The sequence below is a fragment of the Columba livia genome, chromosome 1, assembly GCF_036013475.1.
Source record: "Columba livia isolate bColLiv1 breed racing homer chromosome 1, bColLiv1.pat.W.v2, whole genome shotgun sequence".
Taxonomy (NCBI): Eukaryota; Metazoa; Chordata; class Aves; order Columbiformes; family Columbidae; genus Columba; species Columba livia.
The window spans coordinates 172,241,239-172,261,422 of NC_088602.1; the positions used below are offsets into that span (position 1 = coordinate 172,241,239).

At 44.0% G+C, this 20,184-nt stretch overlaps 1 protein-coding gene across 8 annotated transcripts in view; it reads right to left on the reverse strand.

Annotated features, from left to right (window-relative positions):
• Positions 1-1,956: 1,956 nt before the first annotated feature.
• Positions 1,957-20,184, reverse strand: part of GRAP2 (GRB2 related adaptor protein 2) — a 108,376-nt gene continuing 90,148 nt past the window's right edge. For 5 of the 8 annotated variants that reach the window (XM_065046826.1, XM_021297921.2, XM_005510082.4 and 2 more), the window contains exons 2-8: positions 17,021-17,123; positions 13,790-13,881; positions 11,313-11,432; positions 9,405-9,573; positions 7,642-7,773; positions 5,373-5,492; positions 1,957-3,200 (exon numbers count right to left, since the gene is read on the reverse strand). In XM_065046826.1, coding sequence (XP_064902898.1) covers positions 3,021-3,200; positions 5,373-5,492; positions 7,642-7,773; positions 9,405-9,573; positions 11,313-11,432; positions 13,790-13,881; positions 17,021-17,098 — 891 coding nt within the window. In that variant the 5' untranslated portion in view covers positions 17,099-17,123 and the 3' untranslated portion in view covers positions 1,957-3,020. The other 3 variants (XM_065046836.1, XM_021297924.2, XM_065046845.1) reach the window with 3 other exon arrangements.

Here is a 20,184-nt window from a genome sequence, read left to right on the forward strand (position 1 = left end):
TCATCCTGTGGCTACAGCACCTTCTACCCCAGCAAAACTTCCCTCTTTGCCCACACTTCTTGTATCCAGAGACTCCGTTGACTTGGGAAGGGCCATGGTTCTTCTCTGTGCTGTTGTTTTGCTGAGAGGAAAACAACTTCTCCTCTGAGAGGGTACAAAAATGCAGTCTGATGCCTGTGCCTTCCAGCCGCTGGCATGTACAGTACATGCAAGTGATAGAAGCAGTGGTGAGCGGGGCTGGGTCTCGCAGACCAACACTTGGCCAGCTGCACAAGGCAGGGCAGAACATGGCACTAGTACAGTTGTCACAGATGCATGATACCTTTGCCTCTGAGTAATTTTGGTGTCATTAGGTGCTGCTCATAATGGGAAATCATGATTTCACTGTGTTTCTGGTATGTTGTCCATAATTAGCGTGCAGTCCTTTAGTGCTAATTACTTTAGAGTATTAATTCCTTAAACATCAATTTAAAAAATCATGTGAAAATTTACCTCTTCCTCAAACGAATCATGAGTTAACATGGGGGTACTTACAATGTACTACTTAGACTTGCTTAATTAGTTAATCTCTGTAAAGGGGTTTCAAATGTGTGAAGAGCTATCAAACTGCTAAATGCATTATCTTCAATTAATTTTGTGCAACTACATCTTCACTACCAAGAGGGTCTTTAGAGCACTGAGGAAAGGAAAAGGAGACATTGCTTCTAATTTTAAAAGTAACTAATAAAAAGAAAGAAACTAAAAAAAGAAGAATTAATTTCAGAGCACTGGAACAGGCTGCCGAGGGGGGTTGTAGAGTCTCCTTCTCTGGACACAGTCAAAACCCACCTGGACACCTTCCTGTGTAACCTCATCTAGGTGTTCCTGCTCCGGTGCGGGGATTGGACTAGATGATCTTTTGAGGTCCCTTCCAATCCCTAACATTCTGTGATTCTGTGAAAGATTATTTGGCATGGTGGGAATAAGGATGAGCATATGATTTCTTCTGTTTCAGACAGACCTGAATTTGAAAGATTCATCATTCATATCCCTCGTTTGCCTTTGCTGGTCCCTGGCTTCTTTGCTTCCATCTTCTCTTGGTCGTAATTCTCTCTCACACTGAATATTAACCCTCTCTCTTCCAAATTTGATATTACCTTAGCAAAAAAAAAAAAAAAAAAAAAGCTAAAAAAGGGGAAATCACAACAAGTAATAAGGTAGCTTGTTCCAATAGACACCTCATGGACTTCACTTCAAAAGGAGATGCTAAAGGCCCAGAGCAGAGCTCCTGCAAGAGAACAGGGCCAAGCCCAGCCCAGAAAGTCATATGGCGATACAATGTCTCTCACTTTCCTGAACAACCCTGGTAGCCAATGAAGATAAGCTCTTAACATGTCTTTCAAAGTTTTCTATTCTATTTAGAGCTTATATGCCTTGTTAATGATCCTCATTTTACTTCACCCATTAATAATCTGCTTTTGGTGGAGTTCTCTCAAAAATTTGACAATGGGTTATTTCTGCTAATACTCTGTCTAGCTGGCAGCTCTATTTAGGTCAGCCACATTGAATTGGACTTTACCAAGAACGTATATCCAGGATTATTTTTCTCCCACTGAGACTAACAAAAGGTAAGGACATTTCTCTTGCTGGGTCTGATTTGTTTTTAGAGCTTTTCACTTGCCTTTTCTGTCTTCTTTCTCCTTCCTTCCTTCCTTCCTTCCTTTCCTGAGAATGATAAATCATCACTTCCTTGCTGACTGCCAAGGTCTCACATGTGAAAAATTCAGGCAGCTTGTTTAATATAAACTTGCCTGAGCAGTGGTTATGCAGCAGTGTCTACTTCTCAGGGTTCAAATCATTTTTAATGTGCACTTGCAGTATACTTGTATCACATCTGGGCATTCACTCAGCTGTGATTTGAAAACCTAATCATTTATATTATTTCATCCAAAAGAAACTGGAACAGAGAACAGACTGTTTGATGGCCATGACTTTATTTTCTGCACACTGTAAAGTAACAGCTTAATCTGTTGGATGAGGCATTCCACTAGCAAGTCAGAGTTGTGTACACGGTGATCGTGAACACCCCATGTTCTCAGGGAAAGAACTTCTGCACCCAAACCAGAAAAACCTCTTCTCTCCAACGCTTCCCCAATTCAGTTTTACAAAAGGAACCAGTGAGGGAAATTCATTGTTATCCAATCCAGTGGATATTAATTTAGCTGAACGGCCTGACCTTCTCTAACCAGGATGTCTAACAGAAGTGTAGGTATCTCAGAGAGCAGCTCGAAAATGGGACAAGTTGTTGTTATGGGGTGCAGAAAGAGGATCAGGACTCTCACAATAAGCAAGGAAAGTAGCTTCTCAGGCTCCCACACCTTCACCACTGCTTTGTTTGTACAAAGCTTACAGGATCCTTTCCCTTCTCATCCGGTATATCCATACAGTCCATACCCACAGAAAATACTAGAGGCATAAACCAGAAACTGTTTAGAAAAGTCAGGGTTGCCTTGCACCTCAACCTAAGGCCTCCTCACTTTCCTTCCCTACCTGAAGGATTAATGTGATTACCAAAGATCATTTAGTTCACCTGGGTGTTCCTCCTGCCTCTGAAAGAAAGGAGAAATGGAGCCCAAAGAGACTATGGGTGCTACCAGGTCCCAAAGGAAGGGGCAGGGTGACCTGAATACTGAAGCCTGACTTGTCTGAGGTGCATTTCTGCATAACAAACCTAATTGCAGGAAGTTATCAATACTTAGCCAAAGAAGTGAAAGGACAGGGAGGATTCAGCAAGGTCTCAATGAACAGTCCAGGATTTTTGCTCCCTCTCCATCATGGATGTGAAAAATAAGGGAAAAATTCCTCTCCTCTTCAAAGGGTTCCCTTTCATACCAACATTTCAAAAGATCAGTTGCCAATAAATTAAGACAAAACCAAAACCACCATATGTCCTGGGGGCAAGGGAAGATGCACTCCCCTCTTTGTCCCTGTCACGTCAGAAGAGCAGCTCCAACATGGGCCTCTTGGGGCATACTGTGCCCTCACAGGTGCACTGGTGTGACATAGTTGGCAGGGAAGAGACCCAGTTCCCCACGCAGACGTCCTTTCCACCATGATGGGTTGGAGCTGTCCAGAACCTCTAGGATGTCTCCACTGCGGAAGCCCAGCTCATCATGCTCCATAGCATCAAAGTCGTACAAGGCACGGACCCACAGTGTTCGCTGGAAAGGAGATAGAGACAGGGAATAATGAGCCAGAACTCTTAACAATCATCCTCCTGTCACCCTTCTTATGCCTCAATACATTTGTTCACTAAGAGAAAACAAGCATGCTGAAACTGAGACCGTCTTGCTATTTTAACCAGGAAGTGGCCAAGATGCCAGGAAGGAAGGACCAATTTACAGGGACACCCAAGGGGTAGTGTTTGGGGTCTCAGCAGCCTCAGTATATTTATGGGTATTCGCACCACAAGGTGAAAAGTCAGTTGAGAGTAGGTCCTCAGGAAATAGTGTTTACGTGGCTCTGTCTCCTCTGCTGTGGTAGCCATGTTTGAAGCCAGTTATAGGAGCACGGAGAACAGCTCCTGCCTGAGTCCTGCTGTGCTGTACACTGTAAGTGAATGGCTCCAGGGAGGTGAGCTGCTGCTTGCATGGATATAGGAACGTGTCCTTGGCCAGCAGACTGTGAGGGGTACACCAAGAGAGCCAACATGCAGGAGAGTCTAGTGAACGTTGTAAAGGATGATACTTGCTGTTTCAGGCACTTCTGTGGCATAGTGGATGCTACCCAAGTTCAGTCCCCTGAGATCAAAGGGATTTAGGAACCATTTGGGTGTACCACTTTATTTTGGGTTTGCACTTCAATGAGCACTATGGTCAGTTTTTTTTCATATGAGAAACTGATCGTAAGAGACATTGCAGTCAATCTCCCATTTGGACAGGAAATCAGATTTTAAAGGACATAGTATGGACTTATTTTCTGGGAAAATTTTAACACCCACACAATTGGGAGGCATATTTTGCGGGCACAGATGAAGAGATCTGTTTGAAGACCGACTAATTTTTGCTAAATCTTCCATTTAGGGCTCAGCTTAGATGTGGCTCCTAGTTATTTGGCTGGACAAATAGACCTTCCTATAACTGGATTTATGGTTCTAGATCACTGATTTGGTGTGGCAGGCAAGGGCATGTTTTTATTCATTGCCACAGCCTCTGAGGGATACAACCCACTGTATTTTGAGCTAGATTATAATAAAGTTTTGGGGCTTTTGCCAAAAGAGGACATGTCCCTGTTTCCTGGTTTATTCCAAATTTCCTAATCCAATCTGTCCTCTTTCTCTCACACTTGAGAAATGTCTGCTGTCTTTCCCTTCTCTGCTTGGATCTACGTTCTCTGATTGCTCTTGGCTAAACTGTACATTTCCTCAGGGAAGAGGAACATGGCTCAGATCACACTCCTAAAAACTGATGGAGAAATATTTTGGAGTTGGCACTGGAATCATGGGCTGAAGCAGAGAAAGACACCATGCCCTGTGCAAGCATTCACAAAGTGGGAATTTGGAGAGCAGGTGGTTACTTAAGGTAAACTGCCAGGTATGGATCCAGGTAGGGGAACAGTCCGAGATGTCTGCAGAGACATAACTGGATCACGCCCACATCCACTGTGATAAGAGGCACTGACAGATAAGAGTGACAGAGAGGTGAGTTCCACTTTGATGGCATAGCAGGTCTGAGAGGATGTGCCAGGTGCAGACAAGTAGAACTGAGTGATGACAGGTCTTCTCAGGACTGAAGCAAAAAGTACTGGAAGAGACAGTGTGACAATGAGTGTACTGAAAGACAGAAGGAGCGCTGCAGCATGGCACAGTATCATGAAGCAACTCTCTATAGGACTTAGAAAGAGTATTGTACATCTAGCTTCTGTGCTTAGGAGGGCCTGGCTGTGGTGACAAAAATACTTGATAGTCCCTTGCACCAGTGAACATGAAGCCCTTCTAGGAAAGATCAATACATTTTTAGAAATGTCTTCTGCTGGACAGGACCCATGCTTGATTGAAACCCACGGGTGAGCTTAGGCTCATTTACAGATGCCCATTTTGTTGAGCTCATGCTATGTTCCTTCTTCTACTAAGTCTGCATGTTAACTAAGACTGGGCCTAGAACTATGCTCATATAACTCCATAGTCCTACCCTCAGAGTGCCCCAGAAGCAGATTCAAATGGCTGAGATAGAGCCTTGAGACTCAGAAACATCTTCTAAGATATATCCTGGCAGGCTTAATGCATTATTACTCATGCAACCTCTGTGCAAGGTGACATTGCCCAGACTGCTTGGCCACTGCTAAGGGACCCACTGATTTGGGCAGATGGGGCCCTCCAGGTACATCACACCTACCGGTGTCTGCTGGTACACTGGGTCTGTGTGTCTCCGTTGCATGGCTACTGCACTTCCTTGGCCATGATCCCTTAGTCCATGTAGCCCACCTCTCCTGTCCAGACTCCCACCATACCTGTCCTAGAAAGAAAACAGCAAGAGAAAACTCATGTATATGTTGCAATGTATAAACGAGGGGCTTTAAGAATCAATGGTGGCCAGGGAGTCAGGGTCCAACTCTCAGTAAATATCTTGGATGTCTGTTTCCGATACAGGCCTTGTGCTACAGTCCTGCAAGCATTGTCATGGAAGAAGTCAACTTAGACTGCTGTGGTTTGGATTTTTCTTCTTAGAAGCTGGAAGTTGAGTGTCCTCAGCTGTGTTCCACAGCTCCTGGAAAAAGTGGTAAGAGAGGGGCTTTTTTTGGCCTCTGGGACTTTTGGAGAGTGAAAAACCATGCTTGCCAAGGGGACTTTTACCAGTTTGGAGCGATTACGCCCTGTCCTGCTCACTCCTTCCTCTTTCTCTGTTCCATACGCTGGTGGAATGGCAGCGATGCTGATGCAACTGACTGCATATCTGAGGACTCACTACTTAACTTTTCTCGGCTGCTCAATGCTATAAAGTACAGCGAGCAAGCCTGAGAATCCAGTAGCCCAATTAACCAAAGAAGAAAGAGACAAAATCAGGTTCAAAGAAAAGAAGCTGTAACACCACACATCTGAAGTCATATCAATGCAGATCAGCCCAGGCAGATGGAGAGAGGAGGCAGGCAACATCTAGGGAGCAAGTTCTCTTTTGTCTGCACAGCTGAGAGTCGCTAAGTGTCTTCATCCCTCCAGGCCCTTAGTGCATGCACTAAGCCTTTTTTTTTATGATAACGGTGTAACAGAATCTGTTATCGTGTTAGCTCAGGTTGGAGCAGTGCTTCAGTGACACGGGGTCTGATCAGCTGTGTCAATAGAGGGGATGAAGAACAACAGCTTGCGCTTGCTGTTGCTTGTAAACAGCTTTTGTCCTCTCCTTCTTGCTGCTTCCTTTCTTGCACCCACTCTTCCAAAAACTCCCTTGGCCTCATTTGTTCCCTTGTCAGCCTAAAAGTCTGCTGAGGCTGCCTGAGACTGGAGCACAACTTGCATGTCACCTGTCTCTGCCAGAAAGCAACTGAACTCACTCTGACTTTGCAGCTGCAAGACTTACTACATGGATACTTCACTCCTGTGAGTGTTTCTGCTACATATCAAATGTGACTCATGCACAGACTATACTCCAAAGATCCCAGGCCCTCAGCTTTGTCAGAAGCTATATTATCCCATCAGAAGTCCCCTGACAGGCAACACTGCTTGTCTGATGAGAGACCAGACATTTCACGATAGCCACTGGCCTTGCTATGTGGGAGCTCTCATGCCTTAAGGGACGTGGTTTTGTATTTCTTTCCTTCAGTAGGACAAGTCCTCTCCTTGGATAATGCTACAATGTCTCTGCCTACAGATATGAGTCAACCTCAGGAAAACTTTTTCCTCCAAAATTAATCAGGAAGAACTTTGAAGACAGCACCAGATACTGCTGTTGTCCTCTCCATTCCTATGCAAGCAAAAGAGTAAAGAAACCTCACACACACCAGGGATGCAGCATGGTGAAAGAGTGCAGAGAGGGACCAGAACAGGGAAGAGGACAAGGAATGTTATAAGGAAACCAAACTCTCACAGGGCTACCATAGTAATTTCTCATCCCTGTGATGTGTTTTGTGGTGCTGAATGTCAGTAGCGTAACTCAGAAAAAAGAAACATACAGCAAGGGTTCATTTGTCCTGCCAACTAGAGAATAGTTCCCGAAACCACATATGTGTGTTTGTGAAAGATCTGGAGTGTTTTTCTGCACCCTCACTGGATGATACTTTGTGTCCCTTCCTAAACAAAGCAAGAACATGACACCATTCCTTGTTTTCCAGTTTTTGGGAAGGAGTCCCCAAAACTCCATAGGAGTACTCCCACGTTCCTAGTGAAAGGACCACTGTACACTGACATCTATTTTTTGCCAGTTTGTCAATCAGTTACGGATCACAGAACTAAATAAAAGCCCAAATATTTATTACATATTGGAAGAGCTCTGCCGGCCAACGCCATCATCACAGCTACTCCCATATGAAGATCTAACCGATTCTGCTTCCTAAAGCAGGTTCAGGGTGGCAGATTTTTGACAGAGTGACTGTTCACTTGCTACTGAGAAATTAAGGCCAATGTTTCATGTGCCTGGGATTGACGTCCCAGTCTCTCATTCCTGGTAGTACCTGCTGCTGCTGCAGTATGGGGATAGGATGCTCTACATATCTCTTGGATAGATAAGGGTGATCTTCTCCAGCTGCTCCACCCAGGCGGAATCCTTCCTGGCCCATCCGTTCCAGGCTGCCACCGCGCCTCTCCTGGTGGAAGAAAGATCACAAAAGTGAGGTCAGGTTTTGTTTCCCACCACATCCTTGACTGAACCTTGGCAATCATTGCACAGTGATCACTACCACTACCTTCTACCTTGAAGGCTCTTCCAAAGGAAAGATTCTGGCCCTCTGAACAGAAGGACAAATCAGGAATCCCATATTTTAGATCTTTGTCATAGCCATTCCCCACCTGAAGAGTGATGGGAGGTGTCGAGCTGAAAAGGTGGCCACTGATGTAAGGACCGGCACAGGAGCCAAGCTGTTTTTGGAAATACTGCCCTTAGATTTCATTTGTCTCTGCACTGGTATCTGTATATTACTACCATTTTATCCTATGGCTGTAGCATCTAGAAATCTGAATTGTGAACAGAAACCCCACTGTGATGAGCGCTAAACATACCCTGCTGAGCCCATCACCATAACAAATGTACAGAGTGTTTGCCAAAGCAAACTTGACTCCTGTTCTTTCATTTGCCTGTCTGCATCTTGGAGCAAAAGCTGTTCTCTTTCCTTTCCTGCTCACAGTCAGCCCAAACAGGTTTGTTTTTTTTTACTGATATACATGCATACAGTCTTCCTTTCTCCTTCCCCTGACAGTTCTTCACTGTGATCTCTCTCTCATGGGTCCCATAGTCCCTACTTTATACCTTACTAATGTATTTTTAAAGCTCTGTGTAAGTGGTCTAGAAGGAGACAACAACAAAAGCCCCTTCTTCAGACTGAAAAATACATAATCTCTCCTTTGGAGTCAGCAAGAACGACCCACATGCAGCCTATAAAACTTTACTGCTGCAGTGAGCAAGTCATGTACTTTCTGCCTTGCCTCTACCTGCACATCCTGGTAATTTAATACCAGAATCCGCTTCCCAATAAAGCAGGACTTTGGTTACTGGGGTGACCAGGCATGTTCACTCCCAGTACTGTGTATGCAATGCATAGCAGTCTTTACTACGTCATTTGCTTGTTCCCCTGGCACAAAACCAGGCACTCATTGGACTGGGATTTCCCTGCCTTCTCAAACATCCACTACATCTTCCCTGAACGCACAGCTTGTTCCCATATCAGCTATGTTCTTAGCAGTACTTTTCAGTTTCTGCCAGCCACTGCTCCAGGTTCTGCCCTCAGTTCCTCCACACTCCTTACTGTGTTCACTCAGTAACAGAAGATGAACGAGCAGACAAACTTTCAACTGCAATAACAGCTGCACTCTGGATACTAGGAAACCAGACTCAAATTCTTCTCAGACCTATCAGTCAGCTGTGTACCTGCCCTTATGAAATCTAGGCACTTCAATAAGGTAAATCCTGCTCCCCTGGGGTATGTAAGGCATAATTTCAGCTCTGGGGCCTTAGCACATCTTTAGCAAAGCACCTCTATGCAGATTTGCAGCACTGCCTAATGCTATCCAAAACAGAATCAGAAAATTCTGCTCATTTATTTAACTGTACATACCACTGAATCCACTAAAAACCTATGTTGCAGGTCCCAGCAGTGTGGTGGTGTGATTTGGTTTCCAAGGACAGACTTTACCCCCACTACACTGAGACATTATTATGGGCTGAATTCCTTGCTCAGAAAGGTTTCTTACTGGGAAACTCCTAAGGATAGTTAATGTTTACCTTATCTTCTTGGCTGTTGTCCCTCAGGAAGATCTGCTTCTGCCTGGAGATGGAAGTTGTCTTGTAGTAATCCACCAGCTTGTTTAGCGAGTGGAATTTCTCTGTCCACAAGTAATAGTTACCCTTTGAATCCCTCATCACTTTAAAGTGTTGCACATCATCTTCATGCCTGGATCCAATTGAAAAAGTAAGAAATCATCAACCAGTTTGCACTTTTATCTGTTTTTGAAAAAGTCTTTTCCAGAAGGGTACCAAAGTTTCTTGCTTGGCCAAATCTAGATTTCTGGAAAGTAAAACAGTGGCAGTCCTGGTGTGTAGTGGACCTAGATGTGGCTCTGTATTTCAAACTTGCTCATCAACTTACAAACACGGAGTGCTGCAGGGCTGCCCAGTCATAAAGCACTATCAGAACAAAGCACAGGGTTTTAAAGCCTTTCCTTTGAAGTAAAAGGCCAGAGAAGCTTTCAGAGCCACAAACGGCTAATAGCTTTATTCCGTACTTTGTACAGGAGACAAAGGTGCAGTTGTAGTCTCCCTACTAGCCTCTTCAGGTTCCTGTTAACACCCAGTCTGCATTAACTATATGCGATGTATTATACCTTTTCAAACCATGTGCATCACTACATGCAGACATAGTCACATGAAACTACACGCTGAGTTTTATTATTGCATAACATCCAGTGTAATACCATTACTACTGGTCACCCACCCTACCCAAAAGAAAAAGAAAAGAAGGAATTATTAGTTGCTGTTCCAAGCCAAATTAACAGTTTCAACCTTCTGCCCCTGCTTTCCCCCCACAACTCTCCTCTTCTTACCGCCTGTCTGATTTGGGCAATTCCTCTTTGCACCAGATGTGATCTGGTTTTGGTACCCACCTCCTTGCTCTGTGCAACTCTAGAAGCTCGAACTACTCATCTCAGTGGCTGCATCTGCAGAAATGAGCTAAGAGAGGACCGGGCAGGGACTGAGTGCTATCCTGGAGTCCTACAGTCACATAAGCTGTTGAAGTGTTAGCATGGTTTTGGTCTAAACCAAAAAGCCCTTCACTAGGTAGTGCTGGGCCATGGTTTGGGGGACAGAGTGGACCAGGAACTGTTTGCAGTGAGGTGCTTGAATACAGCTGTTCTGTGGGGTGAAGAGGATCTGAACTCTGCCACATCACTTGATCTCAGGGCCAGAGAAAGAGCCTGATTGTACTTAGTTTATTGGTGTTTGTTGGTGTAGATGTAACAGAATGTTTTCCTGAATTCCTGCCAGATGCTTTTTGAGCTCCATGAATCAGAAAGCACACACATGTCTTTTCATTGCTACCCACGACTCTAATTTGAAACTGGTTATCAATTGTTCGACTGAAAATTGGGAAACCAACCATCATTTAAGACCTCTGCTTGAAAGCAAACACTCTGAGAAGAGTTGGGCTACAGTAAGTTGCTGAAATGCAGCGGGGCTGCAATGAACTAAAAGCCATTCCTGTCCAATGGCTGTTTAGTGACCTGTGGGAAGTAAGTTAATAATGTCATAGTCATCTCTTAATGGGTGGTAGTGGAATTCTTGGATTCAGTAATCAGAGCTGTCAGGGAATTAAAACAAATGCAAGACACATGTTTTGTGCTGTGGGAGATGTCCCATGTATCACTCTGGTTTGCTGCAGCTCTTTCAGAGAAGCAGGTCACCAGGGGATGCAGTTTGGGAATGGGACATTCACTGTGTCACTTGAAAGGTGGTGGAAACATTTGAGAATCAGATGCCTAATTTGTTCTCATTCACAATACAGCAGCATTGCCAGTGACTGGCAGCATGAAAACTTCCCAAGAAGCTTCATCACATTAGGAATCCTGCCAAGAGAAGACTAGGGACACCACTAAACAGGAAGAGAAGCAGGAAAATGTCATCATCAGCAGATACCTGACAGAGATGGAGAAGTCACCATGAGAGTTCTGACTGGCTCGAACGATGAAGGAGCCAACTCCTTTGCTCATGAGGGTGTTCTCTGCTTCGTGGCGGGATATTCTTTCATCAAACCAGCTGCCAAATGGGAAAAATCATGGAGACATGAATAAGGAACATGAATTAAGGTGAGGAACAAAAAAGCTGAAGGTAGGGAGACCGTGAATAAGCAGGGTGGAGAAAAGAGAAAACGAAAGGATCACAAGAGCCCACATGACTACTCCCAGTGGCCATGTACACGCTAAGATACAGGGTTTTGATGGGTGCAGACCATTTTCTTTGAGTAGTAAAAACACGTAGATGCAAAGAGAACAATGTAAGCTTTGGCCTGTTAAGAAGCAACACTCAGCTGAAACTGTAATTACAAGCACAGTACAGTAAGGTGTAAATCAAAGAAATTTTGAATTACAAATGTGTATGTATATGTATACACACATAATTCTCAGACATATATATATAAAATTGCTTTTGTTAAACTGATTGAAAATTACTGGGCTTTGATGGATATATAGCAAAGGACACACATAAATTTTTAGCAGAAGCAAGCCATGAAAGTTTTAGTACTAATAAATTGGTTCCTGCAAGAGTTATAATACCACAAAATCCCAGAAACACAGAATACATAAGCACACTTATGTAAATTTAGTCAAGCATAACAAATGATAGTATAAAGCACTGGACAAATAATGAGAAAGTTACCATAAATAGTAAAATAATACAGTGTCAATAGGAATTTTTCAGTAGAGAAAAAAAAATCATGACACTTATATATGTCAACTCTACAGCTAATAAGATCTATAATCTGCAGTGTTCTGCTTTTATGTAATGCTTAATTGCCTGCATTGCATTAAAACTAAGGACTGATAGTTTCACAAGCTCTGTACTTTCCACTTTTGAGTTTCATTATGCTTCTCCTTACTATCATCACAGTTTACCTATGTATTATTAACAAAGGGAAATCAGACTTTAATCAGCATTGATAACCAGTCTCAATGATTACTTGACAAGACAGAGACGGGAAAAAAACTAGCCCATCAAAAATAGGGGACAGCTTTCTTCCTTATGTCTGGTTCTAGCATCTGGCCTGAACTCTTCAAAGTCCAGACCTGCTACTCGTCGAAAAGCATCAAAGTGGAAATATTTCTTCACAGCTCTTGCACAGAGAAAGCATAATGAGAAAAACATGTGTGAAAAAAGAAGTCGCTAGTGTACCTGTGAGATGCCACCACCCTGTGAAAGAGCAAACAAGAACAACTGACTGGGAGACTGCATCCCCCTGAGGCCTGAAAGCACAAGCCCATATTTGCACAGCAAACTAATAGTGTCCTTTAGCTCGAACAAGCAGGCTGGCTTATGTCCAAAAAGGCAGGAAAGTGCCACTGCCAAAGAGGACAGTGGCACTTATTTGCACCCTCAAAATCCGTGTACACTCTCAGTTTGCCTGCTCAGGGCACCAGTGTGTTACAGCCTGCAGTACTGGACTTGGTGCCTGCTCTGCCTGTGTGCTCCTGAAGTGCTGCAGCACGTTTTCAAAAGGGGACAATCAGAGGGGCTTCAGGGAGCATTTCTGCCATCTGAAAGGAAAAGGGTGTAAAAATGTCACGCATTGTCATATTTATAGCACAGGGCTGGAGAGCACATTTAACATGTATTGAAACACCTACCAGTCCTTTCTGGAAGCGCAATGTCACCTACTAAAAGGTAAGAGAGGAATGAAGTGACGTACACGTGTCCTCTCACAGATCTGTGTTTGGCTGTGCAGTCACGAAACGTGGAGAAGGGTGCGTGTATGTGGCGGGGGTGTGTGCGTCTGCATGTGTGTGGGGGCAGAGTGGCGTGTCTGGTCTATCGTCTCTGTCAACCCACGAGTAACAGCAGCTGTCACGTTTCTCGTAGCATCGCACTGACCTCTAGTGTATCGAGGGAAACTCACACCCACTTCTCTGGGGGGAGGGAATAGGGATGGGAGGGAATGCGGATGGCAGGGTGGGGAAAACGGAGTTTTTGCCGTCAAGAGTCAAGCAGGGTGGTGGTGGGGGACATTACATTTTTTGTAATTAAGTTTCAGAGAGATGTCTTGCTCTTCCTCTTGTGCTCAGTCTCTGTTGCCAAGACTTCACATCATGCCTATTCTCCTTCTGTCCTAGGAGAGCTAAATGCAGTTCCTGCCACATCCCAGTGACATCCCTCTGAGCAGCAATAACAAAGACACTTGGGAGTGATAGAGAGAACTGAGAACAATTCAGCTCTGAGAGAACAGAGGATGCTTCAGGCTAGAAATAAGGTGCTCTGGCAGAACTGCATATAGCGTTACGGCAATCCTCGCTGGCCTTAAATCATAGTATGTTATAACCAGTGCTTCCTCTGTTGTGCTGTCTTAACAGCACTCTGTGAAAACGTGCAACGGTGGTGCACGCAATTTCCGTGACACTTACGGGGGAACGTGAAAATCAATGAAGTTCTTAGGAACGTAGCCCTCTTGACTCCGGAGCTCAGCCTTGTACCAATCTTCCTGGGAGCTCAAAACCTGCAGTGGAAAGATAAACAGAATGAATGTGTCTCCTGAGAAAGGCAAAAGTAACCAAGATTCTGGCAAAACCCTCAAATTTCTTGTAAGAAGAGAGCTACACGCATGCTCTACTTCCCACCCATCGTGCAGCAAGGTTAGTGGCCGATGACCACTTCAGAGCAAAGCCATAAAGAAGGCCAAGTAGAATTGGGAGGACTGATTGTTAACTTTATCCCTTCATCTGAATGCCTGTCCAGGTGGCTGGGGATGCAATCTGCATGTCTCTGATGTCTGTGAAATGAAGAAATTTAGCTCTGACGGTCTTAATAAGGATTTAAGGAGTTTTCTGTGCTGTTTTTAATAGCTGGTACTGGAGCACCTCAGTTTCACAAGGGAAGAAAAAAATCTGTGAAAACTCCTCTGACAGGTATGGGTACTGAGGAATATACAGCTATATCTCTGTGTGTGTACACTGTAACTGCACAGATGTTACCATTTGCTCTCACATGTCATTTTGCAAGAGATTATATAGTGGGTTAAGTGTTCCACTACCCTGAGATTTGCCAAGGTACATAAAAGGAAGAGGCAAAAAGTATTTTAAAGCCACTATTACACTTAAGAGATGATAGGATAACAGGACTCCAGCCCACAGCACACACTGGAGAAGCTTCAAGCGTGCTAACATTAATATTGACTGAAATGGTCTTTAGGGACTGTGCTGCTGACCAAGGACTGCTCAAATTCACTGCTCCGTAACCGATGGTCCCTGGTATAGCCCTAAGCTAGAGGAAAGAGGACAGGGATACAACCACATTGTGAATTTACTGCAAATGTTGTGGTCTTCGGTGTTTTGTTTGACATTCCAGTTCCCGGGACAGAATTCCACTTTATAAAGTAGAACATGTTGCTCTCCTCCCTGGTTTTGGAGAGGAGCCTGAAAGCATGAGCCATGACAGTTTTAAAAGAAGAAAGCATGTGGACAAGGCTTAATTTAAAATCTATTGTTAACAATAATAATACTTGTTTTGTAAGCCAATCTCGTGTTTTGGGGAGCCTAACGCACATTCTATCTGCTTGGTGTTGGCAACAGGATGTTACTGTCTCTGGAGCGGATTCTCCATTGCCTTGCCTGCCATGTAGGCCTGTTTTATGCATTTGGATGAAGAAAGGTTGGGGAATAGAAAGCTGTGGAGTTCCCTGCCTGTATAGTCACTGCTTCCCCCATCCCTCAGTGCCAGATTAATCTCTCTTTTGCTGCTGTGGCCAACCAAAGGGTGTGATAGGTACTCCGTGCTTGCATTCAGGCCCTGCTCTGTTGGCAGCAAGGTTTCCAGAAAGACCCACCTGCTGGTTCTCAGTGCAAGGCTGGTAGGTTTCTCTCAGTGCGTCATCCTCTCAAAAAAGGATGTGGGGTGGGTGAGAGGGTGGATTTCCTCCTGTCACTGTTGGTTGAGGGCCTCAGGTTTCCTGTTTTCTAATCTCTACATCAATACTGTTCATCTTATCTCCTTTAAAAATCAGAAAAGACAGCCAGCAGGTTGTACAGGCAGCAGGAGGGGGCTCATGATGGGGTATGAATGTATGTGTGCATATGCCAGAAGGAGAGATGTTACTCAGGCTAATTTACTGTTACTATTGCCTGAGCGGCTAAGGTGTTGTTTTATTTACCTCCAGGACGTTAAACCAAGAGGCAATCTGACTTTTCTGGCAGTGATGCTTCTGTGACAACTAGTAATTATATCGACGTGTATTGTTATTTCACACTTCTCATCAGTAGCTTCCAATATACTTCAAAAGGAAGCTCTATCTTATAATGATTTTACAGGAAGGAAAACTGAGGAACAGAAGGAAAAGTGATCTGGCTAACACCATCACCCCAGCCAGGGACTTGATGAAACCACAGTCTCCTGAGGAAGAAAATACCAGGTGAAGATCATGAGATAGTAGGTACATGGGGACTACTCTTGACCTAAGGAGGAATTAGGAATGAAATTGTTTGTCTGCACTGAAGAGAGGCAGTGATTTCTCCTGAACATTTCTTACAGCTGTCTGGAAAAACTTGGTCTTTGATCTTAATGAGTTCTGGATGCCATCAACTTTTCTAAGCTTCGAGAATTAAAAGGGCAATAACATAAAAAATGGTGGTGATGGAAGAGACTAGGCTGAGACCCAATATCTGGTTCTTAACTGGAACAGCTGAGACTGTACAGGGAGGTAGTGAAGACTCCCTGGCTGAACAAGGGTTTAGATCCTATTGTTACACAACATCCCTTTGGACAATGGAAGAGTTAAGGCCTTAGAGAGGAGTTATACTCAGGCATTTTCAACTGAAATAGAACAGCTACAATGGGGGCTGAGAAGTGGATAAATAATTAGGGTGGAGAAGTGTGTGACTTCGTTTGTGGGAGAATGAGAACTGTTCCACCATAACACATGCAAATCAACTTTAAAGAGACTCTCACATCATCTGTATTGTATATGATCAACTCTACTTCTGCCACTCCCCCTCTGCTAAATTCCTGCAAGGGTGTATATAACATTATTAGCCCAGGACTGCTTAAACTCTTTCATTATGGCTGTAACAGACTGTTTCATGGACTTTTCCTCTTCTATTTGCAATTGCCTGAATCCCTTGCGGCAACTAAGGGTAATTACTTACAGTGAAAAGTTAGATATAAGTTCTATAAGGCATGATAACTATTTTTAGACAGTTTAAAAGTTGGAAGTAAGGAAGACACCAATCTCTCTGGACCACACTCATCCTGCCTGCCTTTAGACATAGTCATCCTAAATGTAGTCACACGAGACTACCTATATAGTAAATGAAAACAAACAGGACCCTCAAAATCTGTCTACCAAGGAACTGGGATCTGCCCCAGCAAAGATACTCACCCTTCCCTGCTGACTACTGGAGGACTGTAGGGCAACTAAATTCATAGTTTAGGGACTGAAAATCAAGTGGAGTGGACACAGACTCAAGCGACCCAGTAATTGTTGTTTGACCTATAGCAAGCCCTATGGGAGACAAGTATGCTGCTTTTATATCCCATTTTATAGACATCTGTGTTTATCTGTTTTGTCAAGGCAAATAGAAGCATAGAAAGATCTGGCAACACTCTCAGAAATGCTGTTTAGTCAAGCCTGGGGCTGTACTTACCTTCAGCATATCCCCAGCCTGGAAGCTCAACTCATCCTCTCCAGAAGCATTGAAATCAAACTTGGCAATGGCTTCCATACTGTGTCTTGGTGGCAGAGCAAAGCTGGAAGGAAATATAAACTTGTCAACATATATGAGCTGCTGAGACTGCTGAGTCTAGCCCCTAGAAAGCTTATAGGCAATGCTGTGATTTGTACGTGGACAAGCATGCACCAACCATTGCTAGACATTACTTACTAGACATCAAAAGACAGCAGGTACATGAGATGAAATGGCCAAGAGGTTATAATAGCTCATGGTCAATGGTTCAAACAACCCATTGTGTATGCTCATTCCAACACATCTGCAGCGATCTCATGGAGAAGCTCACACACATTACCCAAATAAACCGGTAGCAGGGAAAAACATTCTGTATAGACCAACCACCACTCTGTCACAGCGCCCAATAAAGCCAGTCATGCAACAGAAGAATGCATTTACGCTCTGGAGTGACTTACTCTTGAGATACACAGTGAGACACATTGCGGACAAAATGAACAGCCTGCAATAAATATAATTTGTTCTTGGACAGGGGCCACAACACTGAAGGTTGAAAGAGACTTTTCTCTGTGATGGCTTAGCATGGGTGCCTGCAACTTTCAGCCAGGAAAATCTGCAGCAAGTCTGTATTCCCTATTTCAGAGCAGGCAGAGAGTGAAACTATAGCAAAGCAAGGCCTGCTTTTCATCAGCAGAGCAGATGTGGCAGGGGAAGCAGCAACATGAGCGTCGCTTCTTCACCACTTCCTGCTCACGTTAAGTCAGATGTAACCCAGCAGGACCACTTCTATACTCAAGAGTTACTCATTTCCCATGGCTGGCTTATGGAACCTGCAGCCCAACAGTGAGGCTGCCAGTGACAAGACAAGAAGTATAATAGCTAGGCAGTGCCACATTAGCAAGTGTATTGCTGGTAGTTCCACCAGCCAGCTCCAATGTAGAGGCAATTTTTATGGTTACTAAGGTAGGTTCATCTGGAAACATTGACCCTGAAGCCAAAGGCTTCATTACCTTACTTCACCTCTTGTAAAACAACCCAGACTTTACAGCTTGAGAAGTGTCAACTTGCCTGATCCAAAATATTAACCAGAAAGCCCTAAAGAGAAACTGTATGAACAACCCTAGTTAGGCAGGCTATTTCTTGTCTCCTGTTAGGACTGAGACAAGATCCCCAAAATATAAGGTGCTGATACTGAGAGAGCTCCAAAATGATACCACTTTAAAATCAACAAGCTACTGTAACCCTCCTTCTCTGCAGTGCCTGCTGTAAGCTTCCTCCTTTGACAAACAACCCAGGGATTTAGCTGCCTGTGTACCAAGGATCCAGGGCTCAGCTCTGAGACAGTGCAACTTGGCTTAAACTGCTGAGAATGAGCTGGGAGAATGTCTGCAGGGCAAAAATTATAGACAGAGGTAGGGCTGTTGAGAGAGCACCAGCAGTAACTCAGGGATTCAAGAGGAAAAACACCAACATGGAGAGATATAAAATCTCAGAGAAAAAAGAAAACCACAGGAGGTTTAGTTGGGAAGGTCAGTCTGGCTGAAGGCCACTCACAAATCATTGGGATCACTGAGTTGAGTTCTCAGTGCCATTGATCCCGGCAGATGCCAACCATGGAGGCCAACTCTTTCCTCCCAGTTGATGCCTGCCTCACCAGCCAAGACCCTTCAGCTGCCTTCACATAGGTGAGGAGTATGGTAATGCTTAGCCTAATATTTAATTAAATCCTAGTTAGCTTCTGTGTGTGGCATGTAAAGCAGTTTTTTATTGGGTAAGTTGTGTCACTAGACTGAAGATGCCTGAATAAAGCGGTCCACAAGAAGGGCCATAACATCACTGGAGATTAGTTCTGAAGTTTATCACATCTCATTTCTAACTATAAAAAGATCTTCACGTGCTTCCTATTGGATATTGTTAGCACCCTCTTTTTTGCTGCTTACAGGTGATTTTGTATTCATGCGACTGACGTGAGCTCTGCAGAACCAAGGCAAATTTTTTAGCACTCCACAGGTAGCTTTGCTCGTTCAGCATGAACTCGCCCTACAGCAGCTGGGGTTGTTTCAATGTTGGGGTCTCCCAGGTAGGTTTGAGTACATAGCTCAGTTGTGATCTGCTACACACCTGCTATTCCAGCCCTCTGCCTTAGGGTTTTGTCAACATACATCAATACTGAACTATAACACCCTGTTTTATGAATGCACTTTCTTCTTGGTCTTCAGCTTTCCAGCTATTTCAGATATTTTCACGCCCTTTTCTCTCTGTCGACTTACTGATGCTCTTTCATTCTTCCTTTAGGTACCCTTTGTGGGTTTGCAAATATAGCTCAGGTTTGCTCACTGATTGCCCCACTCTTATTCTAGGCATTGGTGTAACTCTGCAGATGGAACTCAGACCTGATCTAAGACCTGTCCTCTGTTCTTGCACTGACATTTTTTGAGCTTCAGTCTATCACCTCCCACAGCCAGTGTGAGCCCCTTGTGTGGTAACAGAGCATATGGGTATTAAATTGGAGGGGAATTAACCATTGAGGGAACTAGTTAAATAATCATACTCTTTCATTGAAGAAAACTGAAGGAAAAGACTAAAGGAGTGTTACTTTAATACGGGATGTTTTATCTTGCAGCGGTGGGCTGCCGCAGAGGGATCAGAGCCAACAGTGCAGATGAATCCTGGAATTCCTAAGTGCAGAGCATTAATCCCAGCTTGAGGAAGAAAAACACACTTAAAAACAATAAACTGTTTAAATACAAATCCTGTCTTTGATTTTTGCCCTTTAGTCACAGAAGAGACAGTGGGGGTACTCTCTGCAGGGGGCAACAGGGGAGAGAGTCTTTCATTTTTCAGTAACCCAAACTTTAAAGATGTTATGGGAGATATGACTGCCTCAAAAGGGGAAGGGTATATGAAACAGTTAAAATCTCCTCTCTCATCTCCTTTTCAATTTTGGCAATCCCAACCTCGGGGAGAGACCAGGAGACAGATACCTCTTCAAACAATCTAACACATGGATTAAATGTGCTTTTCATTGCCCGCGGCTGGATTTAGAAGTGACTCAAATACCATACACAGTGTTGGCTGTGTTGATAAATCAGCAATGCAGTAATGCTGTGGCCTTAAGCTCTTCC